The sequence below is a fragment of the Stylophora pistillata genome, chromosome 14 (assembly GCF_964205215.1).
Source record: "Stylophora pistillata chromosome 14, jaStyPist1.2, whole genome shotgun sequence".
Classification (NCBI taxonomy): Eukaryota; Metazoa; Cnidaria; class Anthozoa; order Scleractinia; family Pocilloporidae; genus Stylophora; species Stylophora pistillata.
Genome location: NC_142532.1, coordinates 20,677,379 through 20,700,243, shown reverse-complemented (window position 1 = coordinate 20,700,243; position 22,865 = coordinate 20,677,379). Strand labels below are relative to the sequence as shown.

At 38.8% G+C, this 22,865-nt stretch overlaps 1 protein-coding gene across 1 annotated transcript; it reads left to right on the top strand.

The window, feature by feature from the left end:
* Nucleotides 1-3,716: 3,716 nt before the first annotated feature.
* On the top strand, nucleotides 3,717-6,299 carry LOC148717029 (uncharacterized). Its single transcript, XM_088744669.1, has one exon. It carries the CDS (start codon nucleotides 3,717-3,719, stop codon nucleotides 6,297-6,299), a length of 2,583 nt encoding a protein of 860 aa, XP_088600795.1.
* Nucleotides 6,300-22,865: the final 16,566 nt, after the last annotated feature.

Sequence of the window (22,865 nt, the reverse complement as noted above, 5' to 3'; positions counted from 1 at the left end):
ACAGTAGACTCAAAATTAAATAAATTAAATAATGGTTTTGATTGACATTACACCGAATCTGTTGAACGTATTGATGGGATTGAAATGAAGAAAGAAACTGATTTAAAATGAGCGGAAGCAATTAAAATGGTTGTCCTCTTACTCTTCAAAACCAGGAAAGGGTGACATGGTTGAAAACTAACGTAGCGCCATCACCATTTCGAGAAATAGAACAGGCTTAATACCCTGTAACCTCTGAGGGTGACTAATATCTAAATTCTCCCGTAAGTATCACTGCTGAATCAAACATTAAGCTCATGAGAATTAAGGAACTGATCATATGGAAATGTCCTAGGAAATGGAAAGAGAACAGTATGGAGAATACACATACTGATGCTTGGGTGTGAAGGATCAACTATTTTATTTTTCAAAACGGTCATACCGCCATAACCACTGAAGATGTCGGTTTTCTATCTTCAGTAAAAAGATCTGAACTAGATTTCATGTCATATACACACAGATAAGAGTGTACACGATAAACGCCACATCTCGCAGTTGACGGCAAACGTGGATTGAAAGTTCTGTGGTCGCTAAAATCCTTTTTATATTTACATGTATTTTAACACACCATAACTTAAAAAACTGCTTCACAAATTGTATAGAAAAAACTTTGTCGGACGGTTGATTCTTTTGACAGAAGTTTGGTTGTATCATCCAGGGAGGTAGCCATTTGACCAGGCCTTTGAAAAAAACTCGACCCCATTTGTTCTTAATACTCAGAGTACATATGAACCCTTGGTCGGTCGATAAGGTTTTAGTCATACAAAGATATAGTCTGATAAAGCTTTTGAAGTCATCAGGACTATTCAATTAATATCTGACCATATCTGTGCCTGACTTCAGGGTTAAAAGTTTTTATGTCACAAATCAACTGTAATCCTTGGGATGTAAATAAAACTCAGTTAACCACCATTGTTTAACCGTTGTGATATAACCTTCGTCCTCAGTTGTCAACGACTGAAGCAGAACAAATTTGATTCGAGAAACCCAAAGTAAAATGTTTGCACGGGCATATCGCGCTCCGAATCAAACGGGTGGGCAAAGTTTCCCGATCCTGGGTACAGTTTCATGTTTTCCGCGCTTACTGTTTTGTTCATCTCTGCGCCTGTACACAGTTTAATTTTTCCCGCGCTCACCACCATTTCAAAGTTTCCTGGCACTAGACAAATCAATAGCTGCATTAGTTCCTATCATTCCCCCGCTTGTGCCGTAGTAACACGCGCACGATTTCCCGCCGTTTTGCTTCACCAATCATTCAACTCACCAACAACCTTCTTACTTTAATACGCGTGCTCATTTGAATTGACTACCGTAACAGAAAATCACTCGTCAGGAATAAATTGTCTTCGCAAGGATCAAAGAAACCAACGTACTGGGAAACTCAGAGTCGTAACCGCTCTATATTTTGTTGATGTGTTATCTGTAGCAGCAGAGTTATAAATAGAGACCGAGACACAAAACACTCTTAATAACCGTTGAACTATTTTTACTTTTGCTTTTAATTTGTCTTCCAAAAAAAATATATATATATTTTCTTCTAACTCGCAAAGAGTCATTGCTATAAAACTGTCAAATATTTCGGGGCCAAGTTCGCTAACTGAATCAACACAGAAATATTCGAGCCACTGTGAAGAATTCGCTGTGAAAAAACTTTTAAGTTGTTAAATAAGATACTGCCTAGAAGCTGTCAAATCGATGGTTACACTGGGATTTCATCCAGAAAATTACGAATTTGAACCACCTTGTAACTAAGAACCACGTAAGATTACTACTTGCTAGGTGTCATCATTAGACACAAATTGCCAGTTGACTCAAGCACTGATAGTTTGCCGTTTGAGGTTTACAAGAATCTGCTGTTATTCTTGCAAAATATTATCATAGGGAAGCAAAATTTCCCATACATTTCAAATTAAGATCATTCTTCGTCATTGAAAAATGAGGTCATCAGTAAATGCACCCGCAAGTCTGAAATCGTCATTGGTCAGCACACAGTACATTCTTTGAGGACAAGGACGCGACAAGGGGCGGGGACGGGGAATTGATGCTAACAAAATGTACTCCCCACCGGTGGGGGGTGGGAAGTCTTGAGCTGGTAGGGCTGGTTGCCGCTGTTGACAAAGATAAAGAGAAAATAGGAAACAGCTTAGCGCAATTAAACTACATAACAATATTCGGTTTCGTTTTCTAGACGGGAAAAGTTATCTTAAACGTAATGGAAGCTAAAATATATTAGCTAGGCAAGATGGCAAAATAAGAAAAGAGAAAGGGCAAACGAGAAAAAAGCGGGGATGGTAAATGATTGAGAAGATTACTACAGATTAAGAATGACTTTAAGAGAGAACACGAAAGTGTTTTTAACTAGTTTTCGAGCATTGGCAGAACTTGGGCACGCTTTAACTGATTACTATAGCTAATGTTTAGTTCTTAACCGAGCGGGAGGTCTGTACGGGAGAATCTTGACCGAGGTCGCCAGTACAGACCGAACGCAGTGAGGTCTGTACCAGCGACCGAGGTCAAGATTCTCCCATACAGACCCACCTGGCTCGGTTAATAAGATGTTTATTATATAGCTGTGTCTTATATGCCAATTTTTTATATTCTTTGTACCTTTTTTTTCTAGACCGGTCTAGATGGGAAAATCTAGACCGCTTTCAATATTGATTTCAGCCAATCAAGTTCGTGAATTCGGAAGTTCCCAGTCCTTGTGAGACATAGCCATATAATAATCAACGATACTACACAAGAAAAACGTCTATTAAGATATATTTATTATCCAACTGTGCTTCGTAAAGTACAAGTAACGCGCAAGACAAGTACAAACATCACGCGATATCTGTACTCCAGAAATCTCCGCGAAATTCGCCCGAAAATAACAAAATGCGGCACAACTTGTAAAAAATACTCAGCGATACTACCCAAAAAACGTCTAATAAAATATATTTATTTAACTTCTATACGCCTATCGTTAGTTTTAAATGAATTTAAACCGGTCTTCTATCCTTCAATTTGAAACGTAAAACTCCCGCAGTATTTTTCTGTTTTGAAAGTTTAAGAATGAAAAATTGATCTCCAACTAAGTAACGTGCTTAAATTTAGTATAAAATAACTGGGATGGTTGGAGCGCGCTTATAGGTCGTTGAGTGTGCCTGAAGAGAGAGTATATATATACAGCCACAATATAAGAAACAATTCATAGATTGGTAGCGATGAATTCTCCAAAATTATGCCTACCCTCGGCTGTAACTACTGATTGCATAAGTATCATACGAACTGGCTACCCCCCTCGCGTCTAGATGAAGTTACGTAAACACAGAAAAAGTTCTTTCTGGATTAAATGTTGCCATGGTAAATAGAGTGTGTTATTTAATTGTCATGTAACGGACAGAAATTTCAGAATCACTGGCCATGGGTGTTCATCTCCAAATTGGTGTCAATATGATCAAAAGGAATGTATTTGCATAGTATCATGTCAAGTTTGTGGGAAACGTTTACTGGTTCTTCACTCCTTGCCAATCAATCTAACTTTTTAAGAAACTCTGGAATGGTTTCCTCATAGAATTTTAAAAACCTAGCCTAAAAAAATGGAAACTCTAGAGGGGTTGACTTGAAACCTAAACGTTTCATATTACTAATCTAGGCGTAAGCAAAGCATTATCATTTTTCTCTCAAAAACCAGAATGGTAATACTCCTTGCTATCTACAGACCACCTAAGAAAGTTACTGGAAGTTACCAACTACTTCTTGAAGAGGAAATGAGTCACATTTCTAATTGGGCTGTACTCGAACATCAGTCTGTTATAATAATTGGTGATCTGAATCTGAATAGACTGAAGCCTGATAGTGCAGAAGGAAAATTTTTGCTTGATCTTGAAGTTGAACAGGGATTTGATTGCCTAATAACTTCACCAACTAGAACTCAAATGCAAGGAGCACTTACTACACAGAGTCTGATTGATGTCATTCTCACAAACCAACCAGAATTGTTTGGTAACTGTGGGGTGTATAATCCTGAGATAAGTGATCATGCACTTATATACGGGTTTATGAAGGAGAAAGCCAAACCCCAGAAAGGAAGAGTTATCAAATTTAGGTCTATGAAAAAATTTGACGAGAAGCAGTATAAGGAAGACCTAAGCCAAGCTCCATGGCATGTTGGTGAAATTTTTGACACAATTGATGAACAAGTAGGTTTCTGGGAATCACTATTTTCTAGTATTGTCAATAAACATCTCCCTGAAAAGAAAATGAGAGTCAGGCCTCAGGATGTCCCTTATATGTCAAGAGAATGGAAAAATGCCATTAGAGCCAAAAGAAGAGCAGCAAGAAAATATCAGAAGAAGCAAACAAAGGAGAACTGGGAAAACAAACGTAAATTGAGGAACGAGGCGACCAGACTTAGAAGAAAGGCGATAAGAGAATACTGGAAAGATCAATCAACTTTGCTAACATCCAAGCCTAGTCAGTTCTACAAAACCTTCATGCCTTTCTTGGGTGCAAAGAAAAAGAACAACACCACTGACCTGAGTCTAAATATCGATGAAAACATATGTCATGATCAATTCAAGATCGCAAATCATCTGTGTAATTACTTTGCGAATATTGCTAAGGGGATAGGAAACACTAATGAAATTACTGACAATACGTTTGCTACACACGCGAGTGTTCAGAGTATTATGGAGAACTCGGCTGCTCAAGACAGCTTTCAATTCCAGATATTAAATAGGGTTGAGGTGGAAACAGCACTACAAAGTCTCAATACTAGAAAAAGTAATGGATGGGATGGCATTCCCTCAAAGGCTCTAAAAGCTGGGGCAAGAGAGTTATCAATACCCTTGACTACACTGTATAATTCATGTATTACCTGTTGTGAGTGGCCTACAATGTGGAAGAAAGGAGAGTGGACACCAGTCTTTAAGAAGGAAGATCCCCATGAGAAAGAAAACTATCGTCCAATAACTGTGCAAGTCACAGTTAACAAAATCTTTGAGCAGCTACTCAGCAAGCAACTAAGTCATGGGTTTAATAATAAACTATGTGATAAATTAACAGCATATAGGAAGAGGAACAGCTGTGAAACTGCTTTATTGTCATTAACCGAGAACTGGAAAATGGCTTTGGATGAACGCAAAATTGTCGGAGTTCTCTCCACAGACATGAGTAAAGCATTTGATTCTCTATATCATCCTCTCATGTTGGCTAAACTAAAGGCTTATGGTGTTAACGACAACAGTATCAGACTGCTGAACTCATATTTTACTGATCGCTTCAACAGAGTTAAACTGGGACCAGTAGTGAGCTCCTGGGAGAGGGTGTCAAGGGGATGCCCACAGGGATCTGCATTTGGGCCGTTATTATGGAACATTTTTCAGAATGATCTAACTTATGACATTAGTACAAACCTTAATATGTATGCAGATGACCACCAGTTTTATGATATGAGCAGTAATCTAGCTGATGTTCATGCTAATCTGACAGTAAGTGCTGAAGTAGCTTCCAACTGGTACAGTTCCAACTTCCTTAAAGGAAACTTCGACAAGTATCGAACCTTAACACTTGGTAATAAATGTGATCATAGTATGAGAATTGTTATTGGAGACGTAGAAGTTAAATCAACTGCCTGCCTGAAATTGCTTGGAGTATCAATAGACAATGATCTCCGATTTGCTGAACATATTACTACAATCTGTAAGAAAAGCAGCCAACGTGTAGGAGTCTTAATGAGACTCAGAAACTTAATACCTACTAGCACCAAGTTGCAATTGTTTAAAGCTGCCATTCTTCCTTATTTAACTTACTCTCATCTTGTTTGGCACTTCTGTCGTGCTAGTGACAGCAGAAAACTCGAACGCATACAGGAAAGGGCACTTAGAGCCATCTATTGCGACAAAACGTCAAGTTATAACACACTATTGGGTATGGCTAATCTATGTACTTTACATAACAGAAGGTTACAGGACATGGCTACTCTCATGTACAAGGTCAAGAATAATATATGTCCTAAGTATATTGCTGACCTATTTCGGAGGTCTGATACGAAATATGCCCTACGTAGCAAAGAATTTGTTATTCCTAGATTTAATACAGCAACATATGGTAAGCACTCTATCAGATATACTGGACCTAAGTTATGGAATATTGTACCTAAGAACATTAGAGATCTGCCAACATTATCATCTTTCAAGATGAATATCCGTAAGATTGATCTAAATACTTTACTGACCGATAATTACTGTACCAACTGTATTTTATGCAGTACTTAATGTGAAAAAGTTTTTTAATGTACATTTTATCTTGTACATATTGTAAAAATTTTAGCATGTTCACCAATTTTAGTATTTTTAGCTCAATTAGCATTTTAACTTTAATTAATATATGGATTTAGTCATTTTTAATTTATTTTGTAGTGTCCCCATTTAGTGGTTATGTACTGCTATTTTAGTCTGACACTTAAATAAAGGTATTCATTCATTCATTCACTTTTCATCTTGGTGTTTTCTTTTTCTGGGGGAGTAAAAGAAAGGGGTAATTAGCAATGAATTTTCCACACCTGCTAGTAAACATGCAACGTTTCTTTTATAAATAAAGCCTCGAGCTTTGTTTAACCAACCCCCAACCTGACACACAACGTATCACGCACGGAATGACGTCGATATTGCGGTGAAAATCATTCGCCTTGTGAGTCCACAATTGCAACATTTTGACCATTATGATGACGTATATCTTTGTCACTAGGAGTACAAACCACGCGAAAGCACTGTCGATTTGTGAATCTCATTGTTTATAGCCGCTCTCACTGAAAAGATCTGGAAATGATAAATGGAACCTTTGATTATAATCCATGGTCTTGCGACCTTTTCTGACATTCTAAGTAGGAGATTAGGGAAAACAAGTAAGCAAACGAAAAGGGCAGATTTGAAATCATAGCGAAGTCTAAATTGTAAGTGTTATCGTTTGTTCACCTAACAGACGTGTTGTCAAAGTTTCTGTACATCGGTCTTCGTAATGCAGCCAGACACCCACTGGCAAAAAAACTTTTCCATTGCAGGAAGACTAACTTCTCTTAATTAAGGCTTGGCGGCTATTATCAGTTGTTTTGTCTGCTATCATTTTCTATGGGATAATAAAGCCAAGGAATACTGGCATTATATTCATCGCCTTGATGGTCATCTCACCTGCCGAGTCTTGGTGCAGCGAGGTCCAAAAGCTATTCCCTTATAGATATACGTCTGATTCTGAACAGCGTGAAAACCCTGCCATAACAAATATATATATATACATTTAAGAATTATTTCATGCTTAGCGTGCGTCTATCGAGTAATGGATGCACGCGGGGAGTTAGGAGAGCACGAGAGAAGCGTAAGAGTTGCTCGAGGCGCAGCTCGATAGACGCACGCTAAGCATGAAAAATTCTTAATGGTAACATAGCGCGCGCGCTAGTCCTACCTAATTCCTTTTGCGTCAACATGTACAAAATCTTTATGTACGCACGGCCGTGCTCAATAAAATGACCTGTGCAGTTTCAAAATAGCTGCAAAATTTCCGTCGTGTGAGTTCCTTAAGTTAAAGTTTCGGAAAGCAATAAAAGTAAATCGAAGACCGACCAAACTTTTCTTTGGCTTTCGACCTTCCCGCAAGTAATCAAGCCAACAAGCACTACGAAAACGAAACACAACAGGCCCGTTTCCCGAATTTATCGGAACAGGAGCTGGAGAAAATTTTAGCTGAAAGACATTCAGCAAGAGCTAAGAAGACTACAAATTGGTCTGTGGCGACTTTTTAAGGTAAACGTCTCTGTTGATGAGGTTTTTTTTTTGGTTACATTTATTAATTCTACCCAAAACCATTTAATTATAAAATCAACAAAACAATCGGAGACGCCAACATTTTCGGGCAACTTTCATTTCAAAAAACATTACAAAAACGTCATTCAGCGCCCAAATTGTTTTCGTATGTTATAAAAGAATTGTTTTATGCTTTTAGCTGTGCGTCTATCGAGTTATGGATGCACTTGGGAAGTTTGGAGAGCACTCAAGAAGCTAGAGTTGCTCTCGGTTGCGCCTCAAGTAACTCTTACGCTTCTCTCATGCTCTCCAAACTCCCCGCGTGCATCCATAACTCTATAGACGCACAGCTAAAAGCATGAAACAATTCTTTTATAACATACGAAAACAATTTGGGCGCTGAATGACGTTTTTGTAATGTTTTTTGAAATGAAAGTTGCCCGAAAATGTTGGCGTCTCCGATTGTTTTGTTGATTTCGTAATTAAATGGTTTTCGGTAGTAATTACAAATGTAACCAAAAACAACGTCATCAACAGAGACGTTTACCTTTAAAAGCCGCCACAATCCAATTTTTAGTCTTCTTAGTTCTTGCTGAATGTCTTTCAGCTAAAATTTTCTCCAGCTCCTGTTCCGATAAATTCGGGAAACGGGCCTGTTGTGTTTCGCTTTCGTATAGTGCTTGTTGGCTTGATTACTTGCGGGAAGATCGAAAGCCAAAGAAAAGTTTGGTTGGCCTTCGATTTACTATTATCGCTTTCCGAAACTTTAACTTAAGGAACTCACACGACAGAAATTTTGCAGCTATTTTGAAACTGCACACGTCATTTTATTGAGCACGGCCGTGCGTACATAAAGATTTTGTTCATGTTGACGCAATAGAAATTAGATAGGACTAGCGCGCGCGCTATGTTATAAATATATTTGAATCATTTAGATAGAAGGTTCAAGAAACACAAAGCGGGAAAATTGAGAAACTTAAAGGCAAGTAAATCTTTCTTTATTATATTCAAAAGAAATACTTATTTAAACATGCTCTGAGAAGAGAGCCAACGTCAACAAGTTGCGTAAAACTTAAAAAACTCTCAGATTAGTTATTTTTAGCTTATTTTCCTTACAACTCAAATTGCAAGACTCGCAAAAAATTATAGGAAGGCAGCTGCGTGTTAGACTCAAAGGTGAGGAGGGATCAAAATATACGGAACATATTCACAAGTCACGTAATTTCCATCTTGAATGTGTGATTCGTTTTATCTAATTCTACACATTCTGGAGTTAAATGGGAATTCAAACGGCTCTCATCTTTTGGCCCAACTGTCTGATTCCGAGCAGCATGAAAACCTAGCCATAAAAAATGTAAAGATGTTTCCAATTTAGTTTTAAATGTAGCACAAAAAAGCTGACAAAATCCATGGTAAAAAGATGAAGAATAGCAGAAAGTAACCATGATTGTTTTGGCCAAAAACTCAATTGTAAAGCAACTGTTTGGGCATGGCTAAAAGACACAGTTTCTTTACTTCCCTCCTTTTTTTATCCTACGGCAGATCCAGAAATCTGAAATGTGGAATAAACTACTAATCGATAGGAAACTGATTCAGATTAAAAAAGTCGACTAAATGGTCGAAATTCGAGAGTCTATTCAAGAAAGCGAAAGGCGCGTCAGAAAGGTGAGGCGAGAATCCCTTTATTTGCTGCAAATGACCTTTCCCTTTAATTTCACGCGCATCTTTAACGTGATAGCGCTTTCTCGCGCATTCTTGCACATTCTCGCGTGTTTTTCGCTTTCTTCTCTCGCCTTATTATTATTATTATTATATGCGGAGTTTTTTTCTCCTATAGAACTTTAAAAACCTAGCCTCAAAAAATGGAAACTCTAGAGGGGTTGACTTGAAACCTAAACGGTTCATAATACTGAGATGTACGCGTAAGCAAAGTACCATCATTTTTTCTCTGACTTTTCATCTTGGTGTTTTCTTTTTCTATGGGAGTAAAAGAGAGGGGTAATTAGCAATGAATTTTACACACCTGCTGGTAAACATGCAACGTTTCTTTGATGAATAAAGCCTCGAGCTTTGATATTTTAACATATTTTTGTCAATTCAGGCCATCTTTGCTGCAGCTCTGAAGACAATGGTCCTTCCAAAACTCTCCTACATAGCAGTGGTAGTCTTTGTATGTGGAGTGTTTTCCGATGCTAACGCACAACAATGCAGCGTGGGCGGAGTCTCAAAACTTGGAATGATGCTGCAACGTCACATCTTCAAGAGGATCACGGGAGCTTCCCTGGGGGACGTGTGTTACCATGAGTGTACTACTGACGTCAGATGTCAAAGTTTCAATTACGTTTTCACACAAGAGACTTGTGAATTGAATAACCGTACCAAGGAGGCCAGACCCGAGGATTACGTTCCAAACGTGGAGCGGTATTATTTCAAACGAGATTTGAACAGGGGTAAGTCAAGATCTAAATATAAATTCTCCCCTTTGTCTGCCGTAAGTTTCTGACAATTTTAGCTCGTGGAATTTTTTCATTTCTAAACAGTTGAAACCTCATTCATTTCTAAGGGACAAGTCATCATATGTGGGGTGGGAGGGGTGGTGGTCAACAGAGTATAACGGGGGGGAACAATAGGAGACTGACTTCCAATTCACTGCCAATTACGGGGAGAGTGGCATTAGAATCTTACAGAGCCTTCCTTCCTTTTTAAAATCAGTCTATTTACTGAAGTTAAATTCATCAACTTGTATCGGTGTGCCGCTATGAATTGAACTAACCAATCACAGTGGAGTATTTGCGTCATGAGGAGAAGGGTAACCCGGGCGACCACATGACCTGAGGAAGACAAGCAGAATGGAGTCTGATGGTCGCCACCCATATCGGTGGAGAACAGATCGACAGAAAAGCCAAAAAAGTAAAAATCTTATCGCTTTTTACCAGTATGAATAACCACAGCCTTTACGAGCCAAAATAACATTAAAATCAACACCTAATGATACAATAGCCACATGAGATATTTTTACAATACATGGGTATTTTCTTGTTTAGTCTCTCTCGGTTCTACGAATGGTACAATAATACAATAGCCACATGACATATTTTTACAGTACACATCTATTTTCTTGTTTAGTCCCTCTCGGTTCTATTCCTGAGCTGCCTGCGGAGACTTGCCAAGAAATCAAATTGAGCGAAGGAGGACAAGCGGTCAGCGGCAAATACTGGTTTTCTTCGATTGTACCCGCGAAGACTGTTCTGGCTCCTTGTGACATGAAAACCGAAGGTGATTGAAATTATGAAGAGTTTCGTATAGTCGGTACAAAGCAAAATCATATAGCAGTCCCGGCTTACTCTCAAGATTCGATCTAAAATTGCCTTAATGGCCGATTACAATAGACCCCCACACCCTGTTATCTTCAATTTAGTTTACAGCGAGACGCTTGCGCCAATCACAGTCATATTCGATCAATTGCTGTAGCAAATCCATGAAAGACTCGTAATTTAGCGGATATACTCTTTTTCTTTTAAACTATCTCGTTTTTCAGACGTGGACGAATGTAATTCAACAATTCCCGTCTGTGACGTCAACGCCAAGTGCGTGAAGGGGAGTGGGGAAGGGGAAGGGGAAATCTGTCTTCCTGAAAGGATCGTACACTGAAAATTAAGCTTTTGGCTTCCGCTGGAAGTAATGAAGCAAACAATTGCTGTGACAAATCCATGAAAGACTCGTGATTTAGCGGATACCCTCTTTTTCTTTTAAACTTACCACAATCTTTCTCGTTTTTCAGACGTGGATGAATGTAATTCAACAATTCCCTTGTGTGACGTCAACGCCGAGTGCGTGAACACCATCGGTTCTCACAGTTGTTCGTGCAAAGCGGGTTTTACTGGAAACGGAAAAAAATGTATCGGTAAGTTTAGACAATGACTCTCACCATTACCTGAAGAAATTCATTTCAAAACAAAGCATTGATCCCAGCTTATTCTGGAGATTTGATTTAAAATTGCTTGAATGGCCTCGACATATCTCCTACGGCGTACCCCAGGGGAGTACACTGATGTATCATGTATGATGTATCAGGGTACACTGATGTATACGTCGCCTACAGAAGACATTGTTACTGAACATGGCCTAAACTGTATGATATATACCGATGATTCCCAACTTTACGTAAAGATAAACTCCTCTGACAGAATACTGGGCATGGAAAGATTGAAATCTTGTGTTAATGCAATCATGGAGTGGGCCAAGAAAAACAGATTGCAGTGCAACCTTTCAAAAACAGAAATGATTCATTTCCCTTCACGCTTCTCAAAAAATCCTCCTTTCTGTAATATCAATATTGGAGATGACATCATTAAATTATCTAATACTGTCCGAGACCTGGGCGTCATGCTTGACTCTGTGATGAACTTACGCTCGCAGATAAATTCCATCTGTAAATCGTCGTCTCTAGCAATCAGAAATATTGGTCGCGTTCGTAAATACCTCTCGACGCAGCAAAATGAAAGATTGATACACGCCTTCATCTCATCGAGACCTGATTACTGTAATAGCCAATTGTACGGTCTATTGTACATTCGCTCCGACGAAGGGCTAACGCTTGAAACGTCAGCTTTTGTAATCGTTACGGTGTCTAATTTACCATTTCAACTTTGTTGATATATCCAAATTATATTGTACGGTCTACCAATTTGTCACATCGAAAAACTCCAACGGATCCAAAACACAGCTGCCCGCTTGTTGGTCGGTGCTAAATCAAGAGACAGTATAGCACCTATACTTATGAAACTTCATTGGCTCCCGGTCACAAAACGAATTCAATTCAAGATACTGTTGATAACATACAAAGCACTAAATGACATGGCTCCAACCTATCTTGTTGAACTTCTTAGTCGATATACTCCAGCACAAAGACTTCGTTCATCAAATATCAATCTACTTGAGGTCCCAACAATTCGAACTAAAACGTGTGGGCAAAGAGCATTCTCCTACGCTGCACCGTATTGGTGGAATCAACTACCTAAATGCATAAAGTACGCTGATTCTGTTGACTCCTTTAAACGCTTATTGAAAACTTATCTTTTCAAAAATTAAGCCAACAGATTTTTTCTATAACGTACGTTGTCAAATATATGTATAACACTTAATACTTCGTTAGTTTAGATAGAGTAGCGATAATTGCATGTATAGTATTTTCATTGAAATTTTGTTAATTGCAATTGTAAAGCGCATAGAGTTCAATTTTAATGCGCTATATAACAACTTATTATTAAATTATTAAATTAAATTAGAATAGTCCCCCACACCATTTCATCTTCAATTAAGTGTACAGTGAGACGCTCTCGCCAATAACAGTCATTTTCGATCTACTGTGAATTCTGGCCATAACATTCTTATCCGTTCTTTCAGATGTCGACGAATGTACCAAGGAATCACATGACTGTGACGCCAACGCCTATTGCAACAATACCATTGGTTCTTATCGATGCACGTGCAATCCCTGGTACCAAGGAAACGGAACAAGCTGCTATTTTGGTGAGTTTTGAAACTAATATTTAGACACGAGCGAACCAAGCAGTCTCCTTAACTCTACTTCAGTCATTATTTCTCACCTGGGGGGAGTGGGGAGGGGCGGCGGAGGATTTTGGTAGAATCACATGATTTTCAACAGATTAAAAGGAGGAATCAGCCCTAATGGACAGGCACTAAGACGGGGGTGAGGACCATGAAAAAAATAGTGAAAAAAATTAGCAAAGCACAAGGATCGATTTTTTTTAGCTTTGGTTCTTGTTTTCTTATGTGTTAACAAGAACAAGTGTTTAGTTTAGTGTGACTGCCTCTTCCCCAATGCTTCTTCTTTGGCAGTTCTCTTGGACGCTTCCATCTACAGACTTTTGAACATCATCCTCCACTGACTCTTGGATTTCCCCCTCCTGCTAACTCTTGTATAGTCTCCCCGTCCGATTTATCAGCAGAGTACTCGTCCGAGTTTGGCTCTTTGTTTTTTGTTTTTTTTTTTCGTTCAAACTGATTACATTTGCCTGCATGGTACGAGCAATGTTTGTATTAAAAAGGCTTTTTCCTAGCAGCAAAAGTACAGGGCAGAGATGAAAACGCTTAAACAATTTTCCGGTTAACTCGGCATTGATGGTTGCGATGCTTGTAAAACTATTTTCATTTTCGATTATGTCAAACATCTTTCCTCTGGGTTGTTGTCAGCTTATTTGAGACTTCTTGAAATTCTTCTTGCAGTACTTTTCCTCGTTCTTGAACTTCGTGAAAATATTTCAGTTCGTAACCCAGCAAAGGCTTTTAAAGTCAGTGGTATTCTCTATAGAGGACGTTTGTTCGCTGTAGATGAAAATGGCAAATCTGCTGTGAATTTCAAGGTGCCATTTACAGTAGCCAAGCAAGACTAACACTTGACAATAAGTTCACTAGTTACAAGGCTCCGTTGATCTCGACTCGGCTAATATGGCGGCTGTTGAGGCTATTCCTCAACAAGGTTTTATGTTAGTCCGTTCCGTTCCTGATTTTTTTGTATGTCACGTAGACCACAATCCTTCAGTAGTAATTTTTATTTTTCTACCCTTTTTTTCCGCACGTGGTGAAGCGCTTGTAAATAATTTAGGTACGTGAAACTGTTTCTTTTCTTTCGCTTACCGCCTTTCATCATGTGGTTTTTACGGCTCCCTGAGTCTCGTAATTTATGATGAAAGGGCAGCCGGATGGTTTTGTAAACATTGGAATTCTTCGCCGTCATTAAATTCGTTGGTTTAATGAGCTGTTCTGTTGTTATTCGACATCGACACCGCTAGATGTGCCCGACCCGGACTGCGGCAGACACTTTAAAGCGTCAAGTTTTTTGTTTCTTCTACTCTTGTAAGAAAGCGAGAGCGGTTACAGAAGAGGAGGAGAATGAACCACTTTGGGTTAAGGGATCTTTTTAAAGAAAGGAGAAGCCAGATGATTCTTCCTTACCAACTTGAGTTCAAGATTACGCTTTTTTGTTTTTTCTTTGATAGTTGCGAACAACCATGGAAAACTTTTTATCAAAGACTACAGCGACGGCCACCGCCATTTCGTTCAAAGGCTCAGACGTGGGGAAAACTTGAGCGAGTGCTATAATTATCCAGACATAGAAAATTGTAGTACAATTCCTTGTGCTTGTGCAGTATTTTGTTTTCACTCGGAATAAGTGCAAGCAAGCACAACATCAGCGCAAGAAAATGAAAAATTTTTTACCCTTGCGCTTCCACTTTTCGCTTATGCTTATGCTTGCGTTGAGGTCGTTTTCACGGTTTGATAAGAGGTGCTATACTTATGTTTGTGCTTGGGTCGCCACTGAAAACCAGGCTTTTCGAACACCAAGATCGCGAATGCAACATGACGCGAAAACTTTAAGGTAGGGCAAAGCTTACCTTTTCTCTGTTTTTATTTTTTTTGATTTATATAGGTCGCCTAAAGAGTTCCGCTATTCTTACCAGCCTGGACCATAAAAACTACACAGAAAAGCTACTTTCTTATCTGGAGCCAGTCCTCCTTAGTTCAGAGCGGAGCAGGTTTGTGAGGTGTTGGCACGCTAAGACAGACGGCTGGACGGCATCGACATTCCACAGCAACTGTGATGGGAGGGGACCCACAGTGACAATCATCAAAGTGAACAATTATATCTTTGGTGGATATACTGACGTGTCCTGGGGCGGAGGTAGGTATATTAAGTTTGTTAAGAAGAGACAAAACGATTTTATCAAGTAACAAGCAAGGAAACATCCCTCACATGTAGAAAAGATAACAAATCGATTAGTCATGGACTTTTCTTGTAGCAATGAGTACATCTTGGGGACAAAAAATATTTTAGAACATAGCTGGCAGAGTCGCGCAATCAAATTCATTATACGTAAGAGTGCTCAAAATCCCGATAGTGCACGCTGATAGCGTCAGCAAATCCGACTTCGCCAGAAATTTTTTTTTCGCGCGAGCGTTCATTGTTAGCGCGGGGAAAAATAATTTATAACATAGCGCGCGCGCTGATCCTATCTAATTCCTATTGCGTCAACATGAACAAAATCTTTATGTACGCACGGCCGTGCTCAATAAAATGACGTGTGCAGTTTCAAAATAGCTGCAAAATTTCTGTCGTGTGAGTTCCTTAAGTTAAAGTTTCGAAAAGCGATAATAGTAAATCGAAGGCCAACCAAACTTTTCTTTGGCTTTCGACCTTCCTACAAGTAATCAAGCCAACAAGCACTGTACGAAAGCGAAACACAACAGGTCCGTATCCCGAATTTATCAGAACAGGAGCTGGAGCAAATTTTAGCTGAAAGACATTCAGCAAGAACTAAGAAGACTACAAATTGGATTGTGGCGACTTTTAAAGGTAAACGTCTCTGTTGATGACGTTTTTTTGGTTACATTTGTAATTTTTACCGAAAACCATTTAATTACAAAATCAACAAAACAATCGGAGACGCCAACATTTTCGGGCAACTTTCATTTCAAAAACATTACAAAAACGTCATTCAGCGCCCAAATTGTTTTCGTATGTTATAAAAGAATTGTTTCATGCTTTTAGCTGTGCGTCTATCGAGTTATGGATGCACTTGGGAAGTTTGGAGAGCACTCAAGAAGCTAGAGTTGCTCTCGGCTGCGCCTCGAGCAACTCTTGCGCTTCTCTCGTGCTCTCCAAACTCTCCGCGTGCATCCATAACTCGATAGACGCACGCTAAGCATGAAACAATTCTTAAATATTTTGCGACAATAATGGTTACAAACAGAAACTCGGCCTACTATTCCGAAAACAAAGACAATGTTTCGACCTTTTCCCTTGGGCTAGAGTTCTTAAATGAGGCAGAAAAAGAGAAAAACAAAGCAAAAGAAGACTCGGCATCAGCGCCGTCACGATTCGCTTTAACTGTTATTGTTGTCCGTTTTTCGCATCGGATTTGATGCACAATTCCACCGGCTATGTTCTAAAAAAATTGGTTCATGCTTTCAGCTGTGCACTATCGAGTTATGGAGCACGTGGGAAGTTTGAAGAGCACTCAAGAAGCTAGATTTTCCCTCGGCTATCGCCTCGGGAAACTCTTACGCTTCCCTCTTGCTCTCCAAACTTCCCGCGTGCTCCACAACTCGATAGTGCACGCTAAAGCATGGACCAATTGTTCAATTGTGGACAGTAAAACGTGAGATCTCGAAGTAGACAAACTTTTAAATGGCTTGAAACGCGTTTGGAACGCATTTTAACCTAAAAGTTCTGTTTCGGATTTGATTTGATTTTTGATTATTAATTTTGATTTGATTTTATTGTGACATTCCCATTTCGAGGTATTTCTACATGTTTCGTTTTGTACACAATTCTTATTGCACAGCTGAAACAAAGAATGTTTAATCAATGCTCTACTATATTATGTGTCGTCTTTGAAAAACACTGGACCATAATTCAAGTTCTCTTTTTGAAAAGTAAAAATATGCTCTTGTGTTTTATATAATTTCTTTTTTTTTTTAACAAATTAAGGTGCTCGGTTCTAGTTCGGCAAGTTAAATTCATCTTGAATTCATCAACATGAATTTTTCTTTTTTTATATTCGCATAGTTTCAAACGCTTTTACTGAACACAGCCACCGGTGCAAAATTCTCAATCATAAAGTTGGTCCTTACTTTATAGTCCTCATAGATAATCCAGAGAAAAACGGAAAAACGCCACCATTAACAATACAAAGCCAAAAATACGAAATGTCAATAAGGTGATAAATTGATCTCACCGCTTCAGATATTTTCTCCTTTTTATCATACATGGTCCGGTCCCCCCCTTAGTGCCTGTTAATGAGCCCCCACCCTTCCCTCCCCTCCCCTCCGCTCCCCTCCCTCAGGTGACAAATAGTGACCAGTTCTTAACTGTTTTCATTTTAGGTTCCTGTGATTATTCTTCAGCCAGCAAAGCTTTTGTTTTCTCTCTTTACAACGCGAACGGATACAATCCTGTGAAGCTGACACAATACCAAAACCAGCAAAACGCCATGTACAGATGTTCCTCCTACGGACCCATTTTTGGTTCGGGACATGACATCTACGTATCAAATGACGCTGGGAACAACCAACAATCTCATACGCACTGCGGCCATACGTACTCTAACCCCTCGGGCTATTCGAGTGGAAACTGCCAATTTTTCACAGGAGCACTTCATTTTACTCCATCTGACACTGAAGTTTTTTACGAAATAATAAACTAAACACTGCAAAAGTACGCAGTCTAAGTAAGTATGAAGTATGTACAGTAACAGTAGAGTTAATAGAGTTACTGCCTCCTCACACAAGGCCTGGTCAACAGAACTAGCTCTGTTTCTGAGATCTCATCTCACCCCTCTTTTGGTCGCAAATTTGCATTGTTTAATCAGTATAGGAAAGTGAGTTAGCTCAGATACCAAAATTTCGGTTTTGGCAGTTTTTGTTGTTGTTCTTGCTGTTTTTTTAAGTGGCTACTCGGCTAATCACTGTGGATTTTTCGCAGGATCCCTTTTTCTTTTACTATATCATTTTTATTTTGCCATTTTTCAAGCTTAATTATATCAGTCAAGTTGGACCTATAGAAATGAATCGATATCTGTACGGGAATAACGGGAGATCGAAATTTGAAATTAAAATGTAATCATCGAACTCAAATATCAAGAACGTTTCACCCAAGGTTCCACTTCTTGTTTATCGTATTTAATCATTTAATCCTTTAGCTCGACTGAACTAATAGATCTTAGCCTGTTAGAGGTGCGGCTAAGATCTCAGGAGATCATTATCCTGTTGTCAAAGAAACCTAAAAAAGTATATATTAATAATAAGCCTCAGGGGAGGTTGGAGGTGGATGGAGACATAAGAAGTCGGCTCCAGTCTCCAGTCAGCAAAGACGAGCGAAAAGGCGAGTTAACCACAAACGGCCGTTTTCGGTTATGTGAGAAACGAGAGCCTGCTACAGACTGACAGATAAAAAGCTCTAATATCCACGTTTAGCTTCACATGCGAGACGGCGTTCTTTAAGATTTGTACTTTCGGAAAGGAACATTCGCCACTCTTCTGTTTTCATTCAGACAGTAGACTTACAATCTGTACAGCAGTCTGAGCACTCTGACGTCACACGATTGATCCCCGAGTAAATCAATAACGGTTTCGATCGACCTTACACCGAATCTGTTACACCTATCACTGGGATTGAAATGAACAAAGAAACTGGTTTTAAATGAGCGGAAGTAATCAAAGTAGTTGTCCTCTTAGTCTTCAAAACCAAGAAAGACTGACAGACTTTAAAACTAACGGAGCGCCACACCCTTTAACATCTAAGGGTGACTACCATCTAAATTCTCCAGCAAGTATTACTGCTGAATCAAACATTAAGCTCATGAGAAGTAAGGAACTGATCATATGGAAATGTCATAGGAAATGTAAATAGAACAGTATGGAGAATACACACACTGATGTTAGGCTGTGAAGGATCAACTATATAATCTACTTTGCAGAACGGTCATGCAGCCATAACAACTGAAGATGGTAGTTTTCTATCTTCAGTAAAAAGGTCTGAACTAGATTTTATGTCATCAGTGACACACTGATAAGAGTGTACACGATAAACGCCACATTTCGCAGTTGACGGTAAACGTGGATCGAAAGTTCTGTGGTCGCTAAAATCTCCTCTATTTTTACCATGTATCTAACACACCATAACTTGAAGAACTGTTTAACATATTGTATAGAGAAAACTTTGCCGCATGGTTGATTCTTTTTACAAAAGTGTTGTTGTATCATCTAGGGAGGTAGCCATTTGACAAGGCCTCTGAAAAAAACTCGACCCTATTTGTTCTCAATACATAAAGTACATATGAACCCTTGGTCGGTCGATACGTTTCTAGTCACATAGAGATATGGCCTGATAAAAGTTTTGAAGTCATCAGGAACGTTCCGAATTCATATCTGACCATTTCTGTGCCTGACTTTAGGGTTAAAGGCTTTTATGTCAAAAATAAACTGTAATCCTTTGAATGTAAATAAAACTCAGTTCATCACTAGTTATGATTTTCATTGTTTAACCGTTGTGAGACAATTACCCGCCAGGAATAAATTCTCTCTGCAAAGATCAAAGAAACCAACCTACTAAGAAACTCAAAGAGTCGTAACTGCTTTATATTTTGTTGATTGTGTTATCTGAAGCACCAAAGTTTCGCTTAAGTTAGTCGAGACTAAGATACAAATCACTTTAAATAACCGTTCAACTATATTTGCTTTTGCTTTAATTTGTCTCCCAATAAAAAAAGATCTATTTTCTTCTCACTCGGAAAGAGTCATTGCTCTTAAAAAAACTGTTAAATATTTCGGCGGCAAGCTCGCTACATGAATCAAGACAGAAACAAATTCAGAAAAAAGGTTGAGTTCTCATCGAAGGCAGGTATCGTCCTGACGTATGCTCACTTTCTCCTATTTAACATCCAAAGAACGTATGACAGATCCGTGAAGGAATTCATATCTTAATCAGTTGACTCAAGCATTGAGAGTTTGCCGTTTGAAGTTTACAAAAATCTGCTGTTATTCATGCAAAAGTTTATCATAAGGAAGCACAATTTCTTACTGATTCCGAATTAAGATCACTCTTCGTCATTGAAAAATGACGTCATCAGTAAATGCTTCCGTAAGTCTGAAATCGTCATTGGTCAGTACACAGTGCATTCTTTGAGGACAAGGACGCGACAAGGGGCGGGACGGGAAATTGATGCTAACAAAATGCGCTCCCGTCCGGTGGGGGGTGGGAAGTCTTGAGCTGGTAGGGCTGGTTACCCCCGTTGACAAAGATAAAGTAAAAATGAGGAAATAGCGTAGCGTAATTAAATTACATAACAATATCGGATGTCGCTTTCTAAACGGGAAGAGTTATCTTAAACGTGAAAGAGGCTATAATATATTAGCTAGGCAAGATGGTAAAATAAGAAAAGAGAAAGAGTAAACGAGAAAGAAGCGGGGATGGTAAAGGATTGAGAAGATTACTACAGATTAAGAACGACTATACACCGAACGCAAATATGGCGTCCAATTTGAGTTGCCATTGTTCTAAACTGATTAGCCTCTCACACATGTAATAATCCTTTTGTATTTCCACGTGAAGACGAGGCTAGGGAGTCCAGAACAATGGCAAATCAAATTGGACGCCATATTTGCATTCGGTGTATAATAAATTACTTTATTAAGATAGAAAAATAGGCAGTCTAAGACTGCATGTGGCTACTGATATAGCCCAATTTTTTTATAGCATCTAAAAGAACTTAGGAGGTTGTAATATGACCCCAGAAGGTAGAGTGGCAAAAGGGGGCTTCACGCGGGCTAGTAGATGTAAAGCTGCGCTAACTAAATGTTTGCGACCCGCGTTTTAAGCGGGAAATAATTCTAATTAGGTTGTGGTTGAAAAAATTAATTCTCGTGGTTGATGTTGGTTTCCAAAACGTGATCACATCAAGCAAAAATACGATTTTGGCTTTATTGGATGAGCTTGCCAAAACATTTGAAGAGATCTATTCGTCCACAGAAGAGTCTGTTCTCGCGTTCTATGAAAGACAAAAAAGCAGTTACTTTCATCTGCAAACATTATCAATAAGTAGATTAAAACGTTCAAGTTTTAATTGTAGACATGTTGCCTTAGTCTAGCTAATCTGCCGCGACACAAACCTCTTGTTTGGCGAACAATCTGTGAATAACTCTTCCCAGCGGGGCCTCTTCCTGGGCCAATTACCGCTACTTCACGTTTTTCTGTCAAAGTCGAAAGCAACTGTTCCACGTCCTCGTCCCCATGGTCTCTACCTTGTTCCGTCAGCGGGTCGCGAAATTTAAATCGCAGGGAGTGGACACGAGTGATGGCGAGCTCTGACAACTGCAGCTGTTTGACAAATACCTGAAATTGATTTAAGTGCCTCATTAGTAATTCTCCCCTCCAGATGCCATACATTTCCTTTTAGACTGATTTGGAGAGTTTGGAGTTTTATCATAAAGATGACCTCTAGTTCATTATTTTTTATTATTAAAAACTGGATCATTGGATAATGCAATTCAAGACTTTTTATTGGCTTAGCCATTATGGTATATGAGCCAATATACCATAATCTAATATCTGTACATTGTAATATCCAGTTTCTTCTAACGAAATAAAGTCAAGAAGATTTGTGTAATATCTTGGGAGCGTTTTTTTTTTTTTGATAAAACAATTACTCCACTCGCACTTGTTGGATATGAGATGATTATAGCCAACTCGGCGCTTCGCACCTCGTTGGCTATCTGTCATCTCATATCCAACGCGCACTCGTGGAGTAATTGTTAATTATTCTTATCACTTTTAAGCTGGATTTCCGATAGCGAATTGATATCGTAAGAAGAAGTTATGTGTTAGTTACTTCTGGAAAATAAAAGATTAAGTACGAAAACAAACAAAAAAAACGAAATTTCAGCATAGAGATATGTCTAAGTCACAGTGAACCAGTCATCACAGACATGTTTTCCTGCCCTTTGGAACTGACATTTTGTTGTTCCAACATGTTTGACTTCTATGTACTCTCACGATTGCCACCGTCATTTTCGTGTCCTTTTTTGCAACCATTTTGTATTTTCTAACGTTAGTTATAGTAATCAGTTAAAGCATGTCTAAGTTCTCCCAATGCTCGAAAACTAATTAAAAACGTTTCGTGTTCTGTCTTAAATATCACTGATTATTTTACTTCTATACGCCGCCTACAGTTACTTTTAAATGAAGTTAAACCGGTCTTCTATCTATCAATTTGAGTAAACGTAATTACGCTTTTTTGAAAATTAAAATTCCCTTAGTATTTTTCTGTTTTGAAAGTTTAAGAATGAAAAATTCGTCCCCAACTAATAAACCTGCTTAAATTTAGTTTGAAATGACTGGTATATTTGGAGCGCGCTTATTGGTAGTTTAGTGTGGCTGAAGAGGATATAGCCACAATATAGGAAATAATTCATAGAAGCAATGAATTCTCCAAAATAATGCATACCCTCGACTGTAGCTAGTGA

What these genes read in the sequence shown, in the direction of transcription:
- LOC148717029 (XM_088744669.1), top strand. Translation starts at nt 3,717, where the DNA reads ATGGTAATACTCCTTGCTATCTACAGACCACCTAAGAAAGTTACTGGA.